This window comes from Callithrix jacchus, chromosome 5 (assembly GCF_049354715.1).
Source record: "Callithrix jacchus isolate 240 chromosome 5, calJac240_pri, whole genome shotgun sequence".
NCBI lineage: Eukaryota > Metazoa > Chordata > Mammalia > Primates > Cebidae > Callithrix > Callithrix jacchus.
Genome location: NC_133506.1, coordinates 82,922,542 through 82,945,196, shown reverse-complemented (window position 1 = coordinate 82,945,196; position 22,655 = coordinate 82,922,542). Strand labels below are relative to the sequence as shown.

The 22,655-nt window shown below is 42.8% G+C and overlaps 1 protein-coding gene and 1 pseudogene across 17 annotated transcripts in view; both read right to left on the bottom strand.

Moving 5' to 3' along the window:
- Positions 1 to 22,655, bottom strand: part of PRPSAP2 (phosphoribosyl pyrophosphate synthetase associated protein 2) — a 61,736-nt gene that overhangs the window by 7,081 nt on the left and 32,000 nt on the right. For all 17 annotated transcript variants that reach the window (XM_035303097.3, XM_078373125.1, XM_078373126.1 and 14 more), the window contains 2 exons: positions 9,324 to 9,472; positions 352 to 422 (listed from right to left, as the gene is read on the bottom strand). In XM_035303097.3, coding sequence (XP_035158988.1) covers positions 352 to 422; positions 9,324 to 9,472 — 220 coding nt within the window. The remainder of the gene's footprint in view (positions 1 to 351; positions 423 to 9,323; positions 9,473 to 22,655) is intronic.
- Positions 11,633 to 14,388, bottom strand: LOC118154030 (ran-specific GTPase-activating protein pseudogene; annotated as a pseudogene).

Here is a 22,655-nt window from a genome sequence, read left to right as displayed (position 1 = left end):
CGAATTGGCCTGGCATGGTGGCTAATGCCTGTAATCTCAACACTTTGGGAGGCCGAGGCAGGCAGATATCTTAAGGTCAGGAGCTCAACCTTAAGGTTCAACATGGTGAAACTCCATCTCTTCTAAAAATATAAAAATTAACCAGGCATGGTGGCAGGTACCTGTAATACCAGCTACTTAAGAGGCTGAGGAAGGAGAATGGTTTGAACATGGGAGGCAGAAGTTGCAGTGAGCCAAGATCGTGCCACTGCACGCCAGCCTGGGCAACAAAGCAAGACTCAAAATCAATCAATCAGTCAACAGAATAACAATGGCAAATACTAGAATTAATAATAAAAAAGGTCTACATACCACGATGATGGCAATCCTTCCTCCAACATCACCCACAACTGTGATTGGGGGCTTTTCTTTAGGAATCAGCACTGTTGGAATAAAAGACACACACCAAAGTTTTTATATTAAAAGTAAAACAAAGCTTTAAAGAAGTTAATATCTCAAGATAAAAACATTCAACACACTAGAAATAGAAGGGAATTTCCTCCATCTGATAAAGGGAAACTGAAAACCCACAGCTAACTTGCCCTTTATGGCCGAAGGCCAAAAGCATCCCCCTCAGATCAGGAACAAGACAAGGATGCCCACTGCGCCACTGCCTTCCACCATCATATTGGCTATGTTAGCAAGGGTAATTAGGCCAGAAAACAAAATAAAAGGCATCCAGATCAGAAAGGAAAAGTAAAACTATCTCTATTAGCAGATGACATGATCATACATATTGAAAATCCCCAAGAATCCACAAATATACCTACCAAAGCTAATATACGAATTCAGCCAAGTTGCCAAGTACAAAATCAACACACAAAATCAGTTGCTACACACCAGCATTGAACAATCAAAAGAGGAAATTAAGAAAGCAATTCCATTCACAAAAGGAGGCAAAAAAATAAAATACTAGGAAAAAATTTAACCAAGGATTTGTGAAAACTAAAAATCATTATTGAAAGAAATGACAGAAAACAGGATTCTTGACCAGGTGTGCAGTGACTCCTGTAATCCCAGCACTTCGGGAGGCTGAGCTGGGTGGATCTCTTGATCCCAGGAATTTGAGACCAGCCTAGGCAACACAGTGACACACCATCTCTACAAAAAAAATACAAAAATAGTCAGATTTGGTGGTGGCACACGCCTGCAGTCCCAGCTACTCAGAGGACTGAGGTGGGAGGATCACTAGAGCCCAGGAGGCAGGGGTTGCAGTGAGCCAAGATCATGCCACTGCACGCCAGCCTAGGCAACAGAGCAAGACCTTGTCTCAAAAAAATAAGGACAAAAGAAAAGAAAGAAAATAGAATTCTTAAATATTATACCAAAGACAAGCAACAAAAATATAAATTGGACTTCATCAAAATTATCTTTTGTGGCCGGGCATGGTGGCTCACACATATAATTCCAGTACTTTGGAAGGCTGAGGAAACAGGATTGCTTGAGCCCAGGAATTCAAGACCAGTCTAGGCAACACAGCAAGACCCTATCTCTACAAATTTTTTTAAAAATTGGCCAGGAATGGTGGTATGCACCTGTAATCCCACCTCTCAGAAGGCTGAGGCAAGAGGATCACTTGAGCCTGGGAGGTTGAGGCTGCACTGAGCCATGATCATGCTACTGCACTCCAGCCAGAGTGACACAGTGAGATCCTGTCTCAATAAAAAATAAATAAAAAAGAAAGTAAAAAAATAACCTACAGAAGGGCAGAAAATATTTGCATATCATGTATCTGGTAAGAGTCTAGCATCCAAAATATATAAAGTAGGCTGGGCACAGTGGCTCATGCCTATAATCCCAACACTTTGGGAGGCTGAGGTGGACAGATTGCCTGCCGGAGCTCAGGAGTCTGAGACCAGCCTGTGCAATATAGTTAAACTCTGTCTCTACAAAAAATACAAAAATTAGCCAGGCATGGCAGTGCATGCCTGTAGTAGCAGCTACTGGGGGACTGAGATGAGAGGATCACTTGAGCCCAGTAGGTCAAGGCTCTAGTGAGCCACCACTGCATCCTGCACTCCAGCCTGGGTGAGAGTGAGGCCCTGTCTCAAAAAATACACACACACACACACACGCGCGCGCGTGCCAAAATACATAAAGAATTTTTATGATTCAACAATAAAAAGACAAACCCAGTTCAAAACTGGGCAAAGGATTTCAAAAGACATTTCTCCAAAAAAGATATACAAATGAAGTCATTAGTCAGTAGAGAAATGTTTATCAAAACCACAATCAGATGCCACTTTATGCTCACTGGGCTGGCTATAAAAAAAAAAGAGAGAAAATAAGTGTTAATGAGGATGTGGAGAAATTGGAACCTTTGTACATTACCAGTAGGAATATAAAATAGTGCGGTTGCTGTGGAAAAGAGTCTGGCAGCTCCTCATAAAGTTAAACATACACCAAATGACCCAGCAATTCCAAACCTGGGTATAGACCATGAGAAATGAATCATCTATCCACACAGAAACTCAAACATACAGAGCAGCACAGCCAAAAGTGGAAACAACCCAAATTCCTATAAATGCCGACAATGAAATATTATCCAGCCATCAAAAGCAATGTAGTACTGACACGTGCTAAAACATGGATGACCCTCAAAAACATGCTCAGAGAAAGAAGCCAGATACATAAGCCCACATATAATATGATTCCATTTCTATGAAATGTCCAGAGTAGGCAACTATCCACAGAGACAGAAAGGAGATGAGTGGCTGCCAGGACTGGGGGAAGGGGCATGGGGAAACTACTTAATGGGTGCAGGGCATTCTTCCGGGGTCATGAGAAGTTTTGAAACCAGAAAGAAATGGTAACTACACAAAACTGTGAATATACTGAAAGCCAGTAAACTTTATACTTTAAAATGGTTAATTCTATGCTTTGTGACTTTGACTTCAATTTCCTTTTAAGGCAATGTCACTAAAAAAGTGAAAGGACTGTTCTAGATCAGGGTTTCTCAACTGCTGAGATCTTGGAGCAGACATGTTTATGCTGCCAGGGGCCGTCCTGTGTACCATAAGAGGCTTAGCAGCATGCTTGGCCTCTACTCACTGGATGCCAGTAGCTACCCCCTTGATTGTGACAAAAATATTTCCATACATTTTCAAATGTCCTCTAGGAGACACGAATAGCCCGTTAGGAAATCAATTTGACAAAAAGTCTTATATTCATACCTTCTGACTCATTAATCGCACTTTTAGAAGCTTGAAATAAAATAAGCTAAAGTATGAAAAGTGTCTTATCCACATATGTTCATTGCCACATTATACGGGCAAAGAACAGAAGAAAACATAAAAACCCCAAATTAGGGTGTGGTTCAGCAGTCGAAGCCACATTCATACAATGGGATATGAACCATAAAAATGCTGTTTACAAGAGGCTGAGGTGGACAGACAAATCACTTGAGCCTGGGAGGTCAAGGCTGCAGTGAGCCATGATTGCACCACTGCACTCCAGCCTGAATGACATGATGTGTCAGGAAGTTGGGAGAAGGAGGTAGCAAAATACATAATTATGTATTAAGCATGAAAATAATTAAGCTCTATGAAAATAAGGGTGAAAAATTAAAAGGAGGCTCACCAAATTAAAGTAGTGTGTCTGAATAGTGGGATCAACCACTATTATTTTCTTCTAACTTTTATGCATTATAATGTTTTCAAATATAATATATACACTGTTTATATTCTGAAAAAGTATTTTCATTGTTTTTAGTGGTCAGATTTTCATCTATAAGAAATCAGAAGATACAAAATAATTTTAAAAATCTAATACTAAACAACAAAATCTTTATATTTGAGATGCTACAGGAATAATGCTTTTTCCCTTCATATATTATTTGCTAGTACCTAAAAAAGCATTATATGTAGGGTGCCAAGTCATCAAATGTATAAAAACAATCCAATATTTAGGTTCTGTGAAACTAAAATTCTAGTGCATTCCCAAAGAAGGCCTGTAGTAATCACTACTTAAATCAAAACATAAACATAGAAACATCATAATTAAAATTATGAATGAAATATAAAGATCAAATAAGTAAAGAAATATTAGAAAGAACAGAGAGATCATCCAGTCCCATGACCTCATTTCCAGATGGGAAACCTGTAGTTCAGTGCTGAAGTCCAGAGTCCACTCCCTAAGGCCACACCAAAAGCTAACGGCCAGCAAGTTTCAAAGGAGCAGGGTTCACTGAAAGACTGCCAACGTGCTCCTCATCACAGCCCAGGCACTTGCAGGACTGAAGAGGAACATAATTTCTTCCGTGCTCTCGGGCATGGCTCATCTCACCAATGGTCCCATCCAGCCCTTGCAGGGTTCTGCTAAGGTTCCTAGACACAAGCCCCTCTGTGGCCAGGCAAGGATTTGGAAAAGGAGCGGCAGCCCCGGGCCTACCCCCAGCACCAACAGCCTGGGCACATGAGGTTGCAAGAAGCACACACACAAGTAAAAGACTTTGTGGCCCTGAGCCAAACACTTTATTAACACCTTCCCAGCCCCAAAACCTGAACCGTGTCTCTATCTCCTGCCTTCCTCCTCCTTAAAACCCCATCACTGGCCAGGCGCAGTGGCTCAAGCCTGTAATCCCAGCACTTTGGGAGGCCGAGGTGGGTGAATCACGAGGTCAAGAGATCGAGACCATCCTGGTCAACATGGTAAAACCCCGTCTCTACTAAAAATATTTAAAAAATTAGCTAGGCATGGTGGCATGTGCTTGTAATCCCAGCTACTCGGGAGGCTGAAGCAGGAGAATTGCCTGAACCCAGGAGGCGGAGCTTGCGGTGAGCCGAGATCGCGCCATTGCACTCCAGCCTGGGTAACAAGAGTGAAACTCCGTCTCAAAAAAACAAAAAAAACAACCCATCACTAAGTCCAAGAGACCCAAGAATGCAACAGAAAAAGCTCAGGTTTTCATCAGACAAGTCTAGCTTGTCACTATGTGACTGTGGGGAAGTCTCTTTCTCTTTCTGACCCTATTTATCTATAAAATGGAAAATCATCACTCCATTAAAAGGGCTGTCCTGGAGACTAATGCATTAAAAATGTTCACTCCCTCCTGTCATCTTTTTTAGAGATAGGGTTTCACTCTATCACCCAGGCTGGATTGCAGTGGCACCATCATGACTCACTGCAGCCTCAACTTCCTGGGCTCAAGTGATTCTCTCACCTCAGCCTCCCAAGTAGCTGGGATTATAGGCACATCACCATGGCTGGCTAATTTTTAAACTTTTTGTAGAAACGAGGTCTTGCTACATTGCCCAGGCTGGTCTCAAACTCCTGTGCTCAAGCAATCCTTACACTTCAGCCTCCCAAAGTGCTAGGATTAAAGGAGTGAGCCAACATATCTGGCCTCCCTCCCATCATCTTTTTAACATTTCCAATGTGCTCTGTCACTTTCATTCCCATGCTACCATCCCCTAGGGCAGCAATGCACAAGAGAAATACAAAGTGACAAAAGTAAGCCACATATGCAAAATTAGATTTTCTAGTAGCCACATTATAAAAGCACAAATAGGTAAAATTAATTTTAAGAAAGTTTGATTTGATTCAATGCATCAAAATATTACCATTTTTACACAGAATAAATAAAACTTCTCTAAAAGATATTTACATTAAGGTTTTCGGATTAGGGTTGTGTGTCCTTCACACTCCCACTGCTCCCCACTCCATTCCCAGTGTGCAGAAGCATAGCCGGTGGCCACCAGGCTGGACAGCACAGCCCAAGAGATCAAGCTCCCCTCCCACGTGCTTGCTCAACTTCATCAGCCTCCTGGATATGGCCTCTGCACTTCCAGTTTCTCTTCTGTTCATCCTATCCCAAACACAGATGCAGGCCTGGCCTGCTAAACACTAACTGCTCCAGATCGAGAACCTTTGTCGGCTGCCTTCTAGGACGTGAGTGTATTTATTGGTATTCAAAGTCCTCCTTGGCCAGCTTCCCGAAGATATATGCTACCTTAGTCCATGTCTTACTTCTAGGGGCCTCCTGGTAGTAAGGCTAATGTCCTCCTGGCCACACCACGGCCCATCACTGAATGTCTCATCACTGCAGTCCCGTCTCACTTACATAAGGCAGGCAGCATTGGGTCCTGAGGGCTCATCCTGGGCTCTTCACTGTCTTGGCCTGTCATATGTGTCAACTCTGAGGACAGCCTCTTGTTATCGCTCTTTTTCAGATAAACAACAGGCTAAAGGACACACAGCTGTAAGTGATGGGGCCAGATGCAAACTCAAGCTCAGTCTCCCACCCGTGAGGAGATTTCACCCGTCTGGATGGCCATCCAATTTCACCTCAGCTGGGATCTACAAAGTACAGCTGGAATCCCAGTTTCTTCATGGCTATCCCAGTCACAATAGTTTCTTCTCTTTTTTTTTTCCCCTCTATTTATAAATGAGCAAACTCCTAGGCAAGGGAAAAAAACTAAGAGTCCAGAATATACCTCTGTGACCTAAAAATTACTTTGAGCTGAAAAGCGTTTGAGTTCCTGAAGTCCCTTAAATGCTGAAAAGCAGAGCCTCATAAAAGAACTCAACTGTGATAAATATCCTCCCCGGAACACAAGGGAAGACAAACTCTTATCACCCAAGACTAGAAGTCCAGAACATACCTAAACAGACACTATCAAAAACTAGCCTCCCTCCCATCTATTCTCCTCAGTGCCCACTTCCCATCAGGCCCCTCCTTCCTCCTCTTCCCCTATTAAGAAGTCATCTGGGCTGGGCGCGGCGGCTCACACCTGTAATCCTAGCACTTTGGGAGGCAGAGGCAGGTGTATCACTTGAGGTCAGGAGACCAGCCTGGCCGACATGGCAAAACCCTGTCTCTACTAAAAAATACAAAATTTACCTGGGCATGGAGGCATGTACCTGCAGTCCCAGCTGAGGCTGAGGCAGGAGAATCACTTGAACCTGGGAGGCAGAGATTGCAGTGAGCCAAGATCGTGCCACTGCACTCCAGCCTGGGCAAAAGAGCATCTCCAAACAAAACAAAACAAAGTCATCTGTTTTCCCACACGGGCCTTTCTGCCCCTCCCCTTCCCCTATTAAGATGCTATATAAGCCCCAAATTCGAATCACTTCTTCGAGTCACGTTGTTATGACTCACACAAGAGTTTAATCACACACATCTGTATGTAATGATTAAACTCTGTCTTTCCTCTTCCTCATCTGTCTTTTGCCAGTTTAGTCCATAGACCACCAAACACTGAACCTATGAGGGCTGAGAGTTAGGGTTCCTCCACAACAACTCAAAGGCAGCATTTTTTAAAAAAATTAAAAAAATGTTATTAAGGCATGAGGAAGTTTCTTAAACACAAAAACAAATTCATGTATAACTCTACCACCCCAACCCAACTATGTTCATTCTTCATATTCCCTCCTGGTCCTTGGATAGACAAAGAGAGTACTGTGGTCTGAAGATGGTGTCCTCTCAATATGCTATGATGGAACCTAATACCCAATGTGATAGTATTAACAGGTGGAGCCTTTGGGAAGTGATAAAGTCACAAGGCCCCTGCCTTCATGAACAGGATGAGTGCCCTTACAGAGAGGCAAAGGGAGCTGCCTTGCTCCTTCCACCATGTGAGGACATAGCAACAAGTGCCACCTCAGAAGCAGAGTGAGCCCTCACCAGACACCAATTTGCTGGTGCCTTGATCCAGGACTCCTCAGCCTCTAGAACTGTGAGCAATGAATTTCTGTTGTTTATAAATTACCCAGTCTAAGGGATCTTGCTATAGCAGCCTTAACAAACTCAGAAACTGGTACTGAGAAGTGAGTTGCTGCTGTATCAAATACCTACCAATGCAGGAGTGGCTTTGGAACTGGGTAATGGGCAGAGGCTGGAAGAAGAGAAGGCTAGCAAGACTATATTGCTTGTAAAGACGGTAAAGGGCAGCTCTGGTGAGGGCTCTGCTATGGTTTGGATGTAATTTGTCTCCAACAAAATTTATATTAAAAATTTGGGCTGGGCATGGTGGCTCACACTTGTAATCCAGCACTTTGGGAGGATAAGGCGGGTGTTTTGCCTGAGCTCAGAAGTTTGCAACCAACCTGGGCAACATGGTGAAACCCCATCTCTAATAAATTTTTTTAAAATTAGTTGGTCGTGGCGGTGTGCATCTGTAGTACCAGCTACTTGGGAGGCTGAGGCAGGAGAATCACTTAAACAGCCTGGCGACAGAGCAAGACTCTGTCTCAAATATAAATAAAAAAAAAATTATCCAGGCCTGGTGGCACAACCCTGTAGTCCCACCTACTTGGGAGGCTGAGGTAAGAGAATAGTTTAGGCCCAGGAGGTCAAGGCTGCAGTGAGCTCTGATCACACCACTGCATTCCAACCTGGGAAACAGATGAAGACTCCGCCTAAAAAGAAAGCAAAAAAGCAAAATGTGTTCAGGACAGAACTCGAAGGGTGTAGCCAAGCAAACATTTGATAAGGAGATTAGTATGGATAGAAAGAGGCCCGAGTGCGAGGCGTGGTGGCTCACACCTGTAATCGCAGCACTTTGGGAGGCCAAGGTGGTTGGATCACTCAAGCTCAGGAGTTCAAGACCAGTCTGGGCAACATGGGAAGACTGTCTCTACAAAAAATACAAAAATTAGGCAGGCGTGGTGGCAAGTGCCTGTAGTTCCAGCTACTCAGGAGACCGAAGTGGTAGGACTACTTGAGCCCAGAAGGTTGAGGCTGCAATGAGCCATTATCACACCACTGTACTCTAGCTGGGTATTTTGTCATAGCAGCCTGAACTAAGACAAATAGGTATACAATCTTGTATTCTGCCTTGTTCACACATATTTCATAGATTTTCTCTTGTTTACAGATAGTCTTGATTATTTCAAAGGGCTGCATAATTAGCTGTACTGACACAATATCATTTACTAAGCCCTAACCTCTGGTAAACCATTTAAACCTTTCTAATATTTTACATTAAAAACAACACCACAGTCAATAACTTTGTGTACAAAAAAGCTTTTGGTTTATGTTAAACTATACTCTAGGATATATTGCTGAACGAATGAATGGACTTCCCTGAAGCACCGTAACTGTCTCAACAGTCCAGATATTTTATAGGTCTTGCAAAGAAGGACAGACTGCTTCTAAAGGGTCCTATAATTCACAAGGTAATCAGAAGTGCATTCACTACTATCTGGCCAAGAAAGGTATTAATCAGTTTTCGCCAACTTAAAAAAAAATGAGGAAACCACACACCCACACCCACACCCACCCACCCCAGTTTAGTCAGCCTTAAAATCAGAGGAAAGTGGTAAGGAGGCAGCAGCACACTTACTGGGGATCTCCAGGCTGGGGTGGATGGCAGCCACACTTCTGACCATAGGCGGGGAATGCCGTCCATCTACCAAGTCCGACTCAGCATCCTGCGCCTCTCCATGAATCACTGCAATTCCCAGGCGGAGGCGCTCAGCAAAAGACTGCGCCCTGAGGGAAAACATCAGACATAAACTCGACTCACGCAGCTAATGCATGGGGGCAAAACATTAAGAGAACGTTAAGTTTCCCAAAGGAATAAAGAGAGAATAAAACAGCCTCAGACTCTTAGAACCCAGGACTAACTGCAGAGACCCCACTTCCCTTGGCAGCAATACCAAAGAAGGGCAGTGGTCTGGCCTGGTCTGCAAGCTGCTGGCCGGGAGAGCCTTTGTGAGTGAGGGAACCTCCGCTCAGCTTTGTCTCACGTGAAGCTGCTAATTCTACCTGCCTGCCTGCCTGCCTGCCTGAAACCAGTGAGAACCAACTACATGGGGCAAAGGGCATAAAATACTCACCAAATTATTAAGCACAAATTTCTTAATAGTTTTACAGGGGTAAAATTGAGATACAAGAAACTGGGCATATCTAAAGTATGTAATTGCATGAGTTCTGATGGCTGTATGTGCCCATGGAAGCATTAGCACAATCAAGAGAAGGAATGTTATCACCACAGCATCTCCTTATGCCCCTTTGTGATTTTTCCTTTTTGCCCCGGGCAACAGCTGATCTGCTTTCTGTCACCATAGTTTCACCTTATCTAGAGTTTCAGGTAAGTGAAATCATAGAGTATGTTGCCTTTTTTTGTCTGCCTTCTTTTTTTTGGAGACAGAATCTTGCTCTGTTGCCCAGGCTGGAGTGCTGTGGCATGATCTTGGCTCACTGCAACCTCTGCCTCCTGGGTTCAGGTGATTCTCCTGCCTCAGCCTCCCAAGTAGTTGGAAGTACAGATGTGCACCACCATATCTGGCTTTTTTGTATTTTTAATTTTTATTTATTTTTTGAGAGATGGGGTCTCGCTATGTTGCCCAGGCTGGAGTGCAGTGGCTATCACAGCTGTGATCCCACTACTAATCAGCACAGGAGTTTTGACATGCTCCGCTTCTGACCTGGACTGGTTCACCCCTCCTTAGGCAACCTGGTGGTCTCCCACTCCTGGGAGGTCACCATATTGATGTTGAACTCAGTGCAGACACCCGGCTGGCATAGCACACTACAACCCAGAACTCCTGGGCTCAATCAATCCTCCCACCTCAGCCTCCCAAGTAGTGGGAATACAGGCAAGCCACTGTGCCTGGCTTTTTGTATTTTGAGTAGAGACAAAAGACGCAAATTACCATACTACCATACCAAGCATTGGTGAAGATGTGGAGGAACTGAATCTCTCATGCACTGCTCATGGGAATGTAATATGGTAAAACCACTTTGGAAAACAGTGTGTTTTACCATGTTGGCCAGGCTGGTCTCAAACTTCTTACCTCAAGTGATCCACCCACGTCGACCTTCCAAAGTGAAGGGATTACAGGGGTGAGCTACTGCGCCTGGCCATTTTGTCTTATTTTACACAGCATTATGTTTTGGAGATTCATCCACTGAGTAACATGTATCAATAATTCACTGCCTTTCATTGCTGAGTAATAAATAGTCCACTGTGTGAATATACAGCATTGTTTATTCATTTATATACTGCTGAGCTTTTGGGTTGTTTCAAGTTTTTGGCTGTCACAAAACTGCTATGGACATTCAAACACCGGCATATGCTTTCTTATCTCCTGATAAATTCCTAAGAGCAGAATGGCTGAATCATATAGTAGGTGTATATCTAACTCTTTATAAAAAGGCCACACTGTTTTCCAAAGTGGTTATAACATATTACTCCCATGAGCAGTGCATGAGAGATCCAGTTCCTTCACATCTTCACCAACACTTGGGATGACAGTATGGTAACTTGTGTCTTGTTTTCTCCTGACCAGTCTAGATAAAGGTTTATCAATTTTGTTGATTTCCTTAAAGAATCAGCTTTTTAGCTTTCTTCTGTTTTTTTTTTTTTTTTCTATTTCATTGATTTATGCTTTAATCTTCTTCTTTTTTTTTTTTTTTGAATGCTGAATTCAGTTCTTTATACAACATCCCTTGTAAAAACTAAACAGAGGGCCGGGTGTGGTGGCTCAAGCCTGTAATCCCAACACTGGGAGGCCGAGGTGGGCGGATCACAAGGTCAAGAGATCAAGACCATCCTAGCCAAGATGGTGAAACCCTGTCTCTACTAAAAAAAATACAAAAATTAGCTGGGTGTGGTGGCATGTGCCTGTAGTCCCAGCTACTCGGGAAGCTGAGGCAGGAGAATTGCTCAGACCTGGGAGGCAGAGGTTGCAGTGAATTGGGATTTTACCACTGCACTCCAGCCTGGCAACAGAGCTACATCTCAAAAAAAAAAAAGAAAAGAAAAAATAAAAAGAATAAAAACAAACAAAAAAGGAGGGGCAGGGTAAATTTTTTTTTTTAAAGAAAGAAAATAAAAGAAACTGAAATAAAAGAAGACGATTAATTGCTTCTCCTCAGCATCCTCCTTGGTCTCCTCCTTCACCGAAAGAGCTTCTAGCTTTTCTACCACTTTTTTGGCATGATCATTTTGCCTGATCCTTTATTTTCTCTCTCTTTGATCTTTTTCCTGCATTCTTCAAACTTTGAAGTTCTGTGCATTCTCACCATTCAGGAAGCGGATGACTGGCAACTCTGGCTTAGGGCACTCACTGGTGAGATTGGAATGGGTGTTTCAGACCCAGGCACGGTTGCCACCCACATTGGGTTGAGGTCCATCACTGGTGTGAAGCAGTGGTTAGCACAGATCTTCAGAGTCTTGTCCCTCTACATGAGGAGGTGGATGGTCCCTTTCTCCTTGTGCTTTGGGAGCTTGACACTGATGTCTTGCTCCTTCCATTCTGGGAGATCCTTCTCTGAGGCAAATCAGAACAGTTTCGTATTTTTAAAAGTTCCTCTTCATCTTCTTCAAGTGTTCCAATTTCTTGCTTAGGAAGAGAAACTACTGGCTCAAACTGAGGGTCACAGTTGGACTCATCTGCATTCTCATGGAAGCGTCATGGTCCTCATGAGTGTGCTTGGAGGCAGCTCAGCTGTGTGAGTCGTCACTGGCCACAGCATCTCGGTGGAGCTCTTTCCCTCATCTGGTCTTTTTTTTTTTTTTTTTTTTTTTTTTTTTTTTTTTTTGAGACAGAGTCTTGCTCTGACGCCAGGTGCCAGGCTGGAGTGCAGTGGCGCAATCTCGGCTCACTGCAACCTCCGCCTCCAGGGTTCAAGCAATTCTCCTGCTCAGCCTCCCGAGTAGCTGGGGCTACAGGCGCATGCCACCACACCCAACTAATTTTTGTATTTTAGTAGAGACAGGGTTTCACCATGTTGTCCAGGATGGTCTCAATTTCTTGACCTTGTGATCTGCCCAGCTTGGCTTCCCAAGGTGCTGGGATTCCAGGTTTGTTTTTTTTTAAATTAAGTCAGTCTAATTTTATAACCCAGGCTGGAGCGCAGTGGCATGATATCAGCTCACTGCAACCTCTGCCTTGAGTGATTCTCATGCCTCAGCCTCCGAGAAGCTGGGATTATAGGCGACCGTGACTGCCACTATACACAGCTAATTTTTTTCTTTTTTTTTTTTTTGGAGAGACAGTGTCACCATGTTGGCCAGACTGGTCTCGAACTCCAGACCTCAAGTGATCTGCCTGCTTTGGCCTCCCAAAGTGCTAGAATTACAGACATGAGTCACCAAGCCTGGCCTTTCATCTTTATTATTACCTTTCTTATGCTAACTTTGGTTTTAATTTGCTTTGCTTTTTCTAGTGTCATAAGGTGGAATCTGAGATCACTGATTTGAGGTCTTCTTTTATACAAAACTGCTTAGACCTATAGATTTCTCCCTGAGTACTGTTTTAGTGGGATACCATGAATCTTGATGTGTTGTGTCTTCATTTTCTTTCTTTTCTTTTTTTTCTTCTCTTTTTGAGACGGAGTCTCATTCTGTCTCACCCAGGCTGGAGTGCAGTGGCACAGTTTCAACTCACTGCAGTCTCCACCTCCCGGATCAAGCGATACTCCTGTCTCGACCTGCTGAGTAGCTGGGACTATAGGTGTGTGCCACCACACCCAGCAAATTTTGTATTTTTAGTAAAGATGGAGTTTCACCATGTTGACCAGGCTGGTCTCAAACTCCTGACCTCAGGTAATCCACCGGCCGTGGCCACCCAAAATGCTGGGATTACAGGCGTGAGTCACTGCGCTTGGCCTGTGTCTTCATTTTCATTCAGTTCTAAATACGTTCTAATTTCACTTTTAACTCCTTCTTTGACCTATGGGTTATCTAGAAGTATATTAGTTACTAAATATAAATATTCAGGACATTTCCAAAGATACTTCTGTTATTAGAATTATTCTTAATTCCAGTGTGGCCAGAGAACATATTTTATATGGCTTGCATAATTTTAAATTTGAGGCTTATTTTATAGCTCAGAGGAATATGATCTATCTTTGTAAGTGTTTGTACTAAAAAAGAACATATGTTCTGCTGTCCCTAGATGGTGTTCTATGACTGTCAATCAGATCCAGCAGGCTGGTGGTGGTGTTCAAGTCTCCTGCATCCTTAATGATTTTCAGTCTCCTTATTCTATCAATTACTAAGAGAAGGATAATGGAATCACTGACTATCATTATGGGTATATCTATTTCTCCTTGCAGTTATCAGTGTTTGCTTCATATACTTTCAGACTCTGTCATTTAGTTCATAAATGTTTAGAACTGTTTTGTCCTCTTGAAAAACTGACCCCTTTATCATTAGAAAAAGACCTTATACAACCCTTGCAAAATTACTTGCTCTGATTTGTCTGATATTAATATAGCCACCCTAGCTTTTTCTTTTTTTTTAAAGAACTAATGTTATCACAGTATAGCATTTTTCTATCTTTTTACTTTTAATCTATCCCCCCCTCCTTACCACCTTATAACTTTATCTCATTAGGTCCCTGGCCACAGACCATGCCCATCCCTCATTTAATACCAGACCTGATTCCTGGGGCCATGCTGAGTCATCTAACTGCTCATAAGAATTGCTAAAACAAACAAAAAATTAGGGATTATACTGAATCCCACCAGTACTATCTATACTAGATACAGCCAAGGCATTTGTACAACATGTGAAGAGCAGAGCACTAGAAAATACTAATTAGTATTATTATGTAGATAGACTCTTCATGAGCTGTTAGAAATCTCACATCAACCAGGTTTCCTATGTGCACTACACAACTAAGGAAAGCTTTGCTACAGTGTTAGCAATTATTTCAAAAAATTTAAATTTGGGTAGGCATGGCAGCTCAGGCCTGTAATCCCAGCACTTTGGGAGGCTGAGGTGGGCAGATCACTTGGAGCACGGAGCTCAAGACCAGTATGGTGAAATCCCAACTCTACTGGGGAAAAGAAAAATATCATGCTTAAATCATTCTATTTCAAGATACTTTTTTAAGCTGGGTGATGGCTCACTCCTGTAATCCCAGCACTTTGAGACGCAGGCAGAAGAATGGATTGAGCCCAGGAGTTTGACCAGCCTAGGCAACACAGGGAGACCTCATCTCTACAAAAATAAAAAAATTAGCTGGATATGGTAGTGCAAGCCTATGGTCTCAGCTACCTGGGAGGCTGAGGTGGGAGAATCACTTGGGCCCAGGAGGTCAAGGCTGCAGTGAGCTATAATTGCACCACTGCACTCCTGCCTGGGCAATAGAGAAAGACCATGTCTTAAACAAACAAACAAACAAACAATCTCTGACACATGTAAGTAAACATTTATTGGTCTGGTCCTATCTATAAGGAATTTAATTTATATTTCAAGGAAAAAATAATAAACCTTCACAGAAGCAGGACTGTCCAGGTCAAAAACAGTAAAGTCAGTAAAATATATTTATGTGTGTGTGTAAGACAGAATATTTGTCCTTAGAGAAAAGAGGGAACATCATAAACAGAGAATATTTTAATAACATTTGATAACTATCCCAAGAGTGTTCACATAACTTTAAATTAATCCTTATAAAAATTTCAAGTTTTTAAAAAACTTTCAAGAGAAAAAAGTTTCAAATAAATACAATGGCAGAGTCTTCAAAAGAGCTGGCATCACACAGATTATTAGTTCCTCCTTGAAATTCAAGATTGGCTTTGCAAACAAAATTGGTGCCAAAGAACTGACCTATTAGTTGTCCTCTAAGGAATTCTTTTCATCTGGGATCTGTGGAGGTTTGCCAATTCCTAGAATAATGTTTCAATTCTACCAACCTCTACAAAACATAATGCTCTTAAGAGAAATAAAATCATAGCTGGGCACAGTGGCTCACACCTGTAATCCCAGCACTTTGGGAGGCCGAGGTGGGTAGATCACCTGAGGTCAGGAGTTCAAGACCGGCCTCAACGTTGTGAAACCCCATCTCTACTAAAAATACAAATATTAGCTGGGTGTGGTGGCATGCACCTGTATGTAGTCCTAGCTACCTGGGAGTCTGAGGCAGGAGAATCGCTTGAACCTGGGAGGCACAGGTTATAGTGAGCTGAGATCACTCCACTGCCCTCCAGCCTGGTGACAAAGTGAGACACTGTCTCAAAAAAAAAAAAAAAAAAAAAAGCAAATTCCAACAGCCTGACACTGCTATAAATGTATGTATAGGAAATATTTAAGACAAATATATTAAAAACAGGGAGAGTAAAAAGACACAAAGAGAAAGAGGTATGGCTTTTATATTTCATTCAAACTGATAAAATGACACCAGTATATTTTAATATGTTTTGTATATGTAATGAAATACTTAGAACAACCATTAAAACAGCTAATAATGAGATACTCAAAACACTATAGAGGGCTGGGCATGGTGGCTCACACCTGTAATCCCAGCTACTTGGGAGGCTGAGACAGGAGAACTGCTTAAACCCAGGAGGCAGAAGTTGCAGTGAGCTGAGATGGCACCACGGCAATCTAGCCTAGGTGACAAGAGTGAAACTCTGTCTCAAAACAAACAAACAAAAACCACTCTAGAGAAGAAGCACCCTAGAATGTCAGAATAATGGATGACGAAAAATCTGCTCCTCCATTAAAAAAAAGAAAAACTAAAAAATGTTGGAAAAATTAACTTTTACAAAACTGTGGAAGTTAACTAACAGCCTGCAACAATCCGAGGAATGTTTAAGAAAAACAGCTGAATCTTGTTAAAGAGCAAACTCTGGGCCAGACACGGTGGGTCACAACTATTATCCCAACACTTTGAGAGGCTGAGATGGGCAGATCACTCTGGGGCCAGGAGTTGGAGACCAGACTGGACAATATAGTGAGACTCCCATCTCTACAATAAAAACACAAAAATTAGCCAGGCATGGTGGTGCATGCCTGTGGTTTCAGCTATTTGGGAGGCTGAGGTGGGAGGATCACCTGAGCCTGGGAAGTTAAGGGTGCAGTGAGCCATAATCACACCACTGCACTCCAGTCTGGGTATCAGAGTAAGATCCTGTCATACACACACACACACACACACAGGAAACTGTGTATTTTAACTTGCCCTATTCCCATGCCTCTCTCTCCAGTTCTGCCATAGACAAAAATTAGAATACTCATAACCATGGTAGCTGTGAGAAACAGAAGCCTACCAACCACTGGTGGGAAAAGAATGAGTTTGGAGCATCTCAAGAAGCCCATTCTCAGATAACCATCTCTATTATGCCTATCTGGCAGCTCGCTGAGACTCGGGGCTAGAGAATATGACCTTAGAGCTCACTCTGTGTGAACAGTCCTATCCCCAGAGCAGATGAACAATTAACAGCAACGGTTTAACACTGCAGCTGCCTGAAGTGACAGAACCAGTTGAGTCTAGACAACCGGCTAGACAAAAAAAAAAAAAAAAAAAAGAAAAATCTGGGGGATTAGATGGCCATATGGGCCTTGAAAAGCTTATTACTGCCTGTGAAGAACATGCGCTTACCCAGGAAGGACTGCAAAAGTTCCTAACCTTGAACTCAGGGCACTGTACAACAAGGAAGTAAAGGCTAAGGCAGAGTTGTAAGCTGTTGGGAGAATTGAAGACATGTACAAACATGCACACACAGATCCTTGAAGAGGGTGGGAGATTTATTGGTTCAAGGCATTTCAGGAAATCTCTGTCCAAACATTAGCTGGTCAGTAAGCTAACCAAGCAGAGACTTCAGTGGCTGAATGCTACAAAGAATACAGACTTTACAGAATTGGCACAGGAGAGCCACTAAACAAACATATCACAGAAACAGCAACCACAAACCCTGGGAATTGATGGAGGTAGAAGCTGATGCTCAGATTTTTCACATTACATAATTTTTAAATGTTGTTTTTAACTTAAATTTACAAAGCATGCAAACAAAAAGGAAACCATGGGCCAGGCATGATGGCTCACACCTGTAATTCTAGAACTTTGGGAGGCCAAGGCAGGAGGACTGCTTGAGGCCAGGAGTTTGTCACTGGCCCAGAAACATAGCAAGATCCTGTTTCTGTATTTTTTTTTTTAAGTAAGTTTTGGCCAGGCACGATAGCTGCCATCAGTAACCCCAGCACTTTGGGAGGCCAAGACAGGTGCATCACCAAAGGTCAGGAGTTTAAGACCAGCCCGGCCAACATGGTAAAATCCCGTCTCTACTAAAAAACAAATAATTTATTTGTGGTGGCACATGCCTGTAATCCCAGCTACTCAGGAGGCTGAGGCAGGGGAATCGCTGGAACCCAGGAGGCAGAGGTTGCAGCGAGCTGAGATCACACCACGGCACTCCAGCCTGGGCAACACGGTGAGACTCCATCATAAAATAAAAATTAAATTAAGGTAAGGTTTTTTTTTTTTAATTTAAAAAAAGAAAAACATGGCCCATACACAGGAAAAAAGCAGTGCTCTCTGAAAAAGCCCAATGTCAGAATGATCTCTGAAAAAGCCCAATGTCAGAATAACTAGACAGAATAAATTAGTTATCATAAATATGTTCATAGAACTAAAGAAAAAAATGTCTAAAAAAATATTAAAAAACCCAAAGAAATATTTATTTAGGTATAAATATAACAAAAGATGGGCTGGATGTGATGGCTCATGCCTGTAATCCCAACACTGGGAGACTGAGCCCAGGAGTTCAAGACCAGCCTAAGCAACAGTCAGAACCCCATCTCTACCCAAAAAAAAAAAATTTTTTTTTCATTAGCCAGGCATGGTGGTGCACACCTAGAGTCCTAGCTACTTAGGAGGCTGAAATGAAAGAATTGCATGAGCCCAGGAATTCAGGGCTGTACTGAGCTGTGATGGCACCAGTGCACTCCAGCCTGGGTAAACAGAACAAGACTTAGTCTCTTAAAAAAAAAAAAAAAAAGTACAAATCTATATGAGGAAAACTACAAAACTCTGAAGACAGAAATCAAAGAAGAATTTTTAAAAAATTGTAACCCAGGTCAGGCACGGTGGCTCATGCCTGTAATCCCTGCACTTTGGGAGGCTGAAGCATGTAGATCATCTGAGGTCAGGAGTTCAAGACCAGCCTGGCCAACATGATGAAACCCCATTTCTATAAAAAATACAAAAAATCAGTTGGGCATGGTGCTGTGGGCCTGTAATCCCAGCTACTCAGGAGGCTGAGGCAGGAAAATTGCTTGAACCCATGAGGCGGAAGTTACAGTGAGCTGAGATTATGCCACTGTACTCCAGCCTGGACAACAGGAGCAAAAACTCCATCTCAAAAAACGACGACAAAAACAAAAAGATATTCCATGTTTATGGATAGGAAGACTCAATATTGTCAAGATGTCAGTTCTCCCAATTTGATCTATAGATTTTTTTTTTTAATTGCATGTTAGGTTTTGGGGTACATGTGAAGAACATGCAAGATAGTTGCATAGGTACACACGTGGCATTGTGATTTGCTGCCTTCCTCCCCTTCACCCACATCTGGCATTTCTCCCCATGCTATCCCTCTCCGGCTCCCCTCATCTGCTGTGCCTCCTCTATTCCCCCCAACAGAACCCAGTGTGTAGTGCTCCCCTCCCTGTGTGCATGTGTTCTCATTGTTCATCACCCGCCTATGACTGAGAACATGCGGTATTTCATTTTCTGTTCTTGTGTCAGTTTGCTGAGAATGATGTTCTCCAGATTCATCCATGTCCCTACAAAGGACACGAACTCATCGTTTTTGATTGCTGCATAATATTCCATGGTGTATATGTGCCACATTTTCCCAGTCCAGTCTATCATCGATGGACATTTGGGTTGGTTCCAGGTCTTTGCTATTGTAAACAGTGCTGCAATGAACATTTGTGTGCATGTGTCTTTACAGCAGAACGATTTATAGTCTATAGATTTAATGCAAACCCCAATCTAAATCCCAAAAAGTTATTCTGTGGATTTCAAAAACCGATTCTGAGGTTTATATGAAGAGGAAAAGGCCCAGAATAGCCAACACAATCTTGAAGAACAAAGTTAGAAAGACTGACAATACCCAACTTTAAGACTATTAAGGCTCAGTGGAGTGGCTCACACCTGTAATCCCAGCACTTTGGGAGGCTGAGGCAGGTGAATCACGAAGTTAGAAGTTCAAGACCAGCCTGGCCAAGATGGTGAAACCCTGTCTCTACTAAAAATACAAAAATTGGGCCAGGCGCAGTAGCTCACACCTGTAATCCCAGCACTTTGGGAGGCAGTGGCAGGCAGATCACAAGGTCAAGAGATAGAGACCATCCTGGCCAACATGGTGAAACATCGTCTCTACTAAAAAATACAAAAATTACCTGGGCGTGGTGGTGCATGCCTGTAGTCCCAGCTACTTGGGAGGCTAAGGCAGGAGAATTTCTTGAACCTGGGAGGTGGAGATTGCAGTGAGCCAAGACCATGCCACTCTACTCCAGCCTGGTGCCTGGCAACAGAGCAAGACTCTGTCCCCCCCCCCAAAAAAAATTAGCTGGGTGTGTTGGTGGGTGCCTGTAATCGTAGCTACTTGGGAGGCTGAGGCAGAGAATTGCTTGAACCTGGGAGGGGGAGTTTGCAGTGAGCTGAGACTGTGCCACTGCACTCCAGCCTGGGTACTGGGCAACAGAGCGAGACTCTGTCTCAAGAAAAAAAAAGCTATAGAGGGCCAGGCGTGGTGGCTCATGCCTATAATCCCAGCACTTTGGGAAGCTGAGATGGGTGGATCACCTGAGGTCAGGAGTTGGAGACCAGCCTGACCAACATAGTGAAACCCCATCTCTACTAACACAAAATTAGCGAGACATAGTGGGCACGCCTGTAATCCCAGCTACTTGTGAGGCTGAGGCAGGAGAGTTGCTTGAACCTGGGAGGTAGAGGTTGCAGTGAGCCAAGATCACGCAGCCTGGGCAACAAGAGCAAAACTCCATCTAAAAAAAAAATAAATAAAAACCTGTAGTGATCGGGTGCAGTGGCTGATGCCTGTAATCCTAATACTTTGGGAGGATAACTTGAGGTCAGGATAACTTGAAGTCAGGCGTTCGAGACCAGCCTGGCCAACATGGCAAAACCCCATCTCTACTAAAAACACAAAAATTAGCCAAGCGTGGTGGTGCAAACCTGTTAGCCCAGCTACTTGGGAGGCTGAGGCACAAGAATCACTCAAACCTAGGAGGCGGAGGCTGCACTGAGCTGAGATCAAGCCACTGCACTCTGGCCTAGGTGACACAGCATGAGACTTAAGTCTAAAAAAAAAAGCTGTAGTAATCAAGACTGTGGGATTGGTGAAAGAAAAGACAAATATATAAATGGAACAAAACAGACAGCCCAGAAATAGACCTACGTAAATATTGTTAACTGATCTTTGATGAAAGAGCAAAGGCAATATAATGGAGAAAAGATAGGTTTTCAACAAATGGTACTGAAATAATTGTATCTCCACATGCTTAGAATGAAGCTGGAGGCCCATCTTACTCCATCTACACATATTAACTCAAAATGATTAAAGACCAGCCAGGTACAGTGGTTCACGCCCATAATCTCAGCACTCTGGGAGTCCAAGGCAGGCAGATCACTTGAGGTCAGGAGTTTGAGACCAGCCTGACCAACATGGTGAAACCCGTCTCTAATAAAAATACAAAAAATAGGCAGGCATGGTGGCACATGCCTGTAATCCCAGCTACTCAAGAGGCTGAGGCAGGAGAATTGCTTGAACCTAGGAGGCAGAGGTTGTAGTGAGTCAAGATCGTGGCACTGCACTCCAGCCTGGGCAACAGAGCAAGACTCCATCTCAGGTAAAAAAAAAAAAAAAAAAAAAGATCAAAAACCTAAATATAAGAGCATTAGGAGAAAATATAGAGGTAAACTTCATGACCTCGGATTTGGCAATGGATTCTTTGTTTCTTTTTTTTTTTTTTTTTGAGATAGGATCTGGCTCTGCCAACAGACTGGAATGCAGTGGTGCAATCACGGCTCACTGCAGCCTTGACCTCTTGGGCTTAAACAATCCTCCCACCTCAGCCTCCCAAGTAGCCAGAACCATAGACACATGCCACCACACCCAATTAATTTTTTTTTTTTTTTTTTAGAAACAAGGTCCACTATATTGCCCTGGCTGGTCCCAAACTTCTGGGGTCAAGTGATCCTCTTGTCTCAGCCTCCCAAAGTGCTGAGATTACAGGAACGAGCCACTGCAGCTGGCCAATGGATTCTTAGACGTAGCAACATCAGAAGCAGAGGCAATAACAAACAAAAAAGATAAATTGAACCTTATCAATATTAAAACCATTTTGTGTCAAAGAACACTATCAAGTGAAAAGACAATCTGAAGATATAAAGTATCTGTAAATCATGTATCTAACAAGGGTTTAGTATGTAGAATATATAAAGAGTGCTTACAACTCAACAAAAAGACAACCCAATTATTAAATGGGCAAAAGGTGTGAACAGGCATTTTTCCAAAGATAAACAAATGGCCAAAAGGCACATAAAAATATGATAAGCAGACTGAGGCAGAAGGATTGATTGAGCCCATGAGTTTCAGCCCAGCCTAAACAACATAACAAGACCTTACCTCATTTGAAAACAAAAGATACTCAACATCAATGTCATTAATCATTAGGGAAATACAAATCAAAACCACAATAAGGTATCATTTCACACCCACTAGGATGACTATAATGAAAAAAATCGGAGAATAAGTGTTGGTGAGGATGTAGAGAAACGGGAACCCTCATACACTGCTGGTGGGAATGTAAAATAGGCAGCTGCAGTGGAAAAGAGCTTGGTAGTTCCTCAAAACATAAACAAAACTGCTATATGACTCAGCAATTCCAGTCCTAACAGATAACCACAAG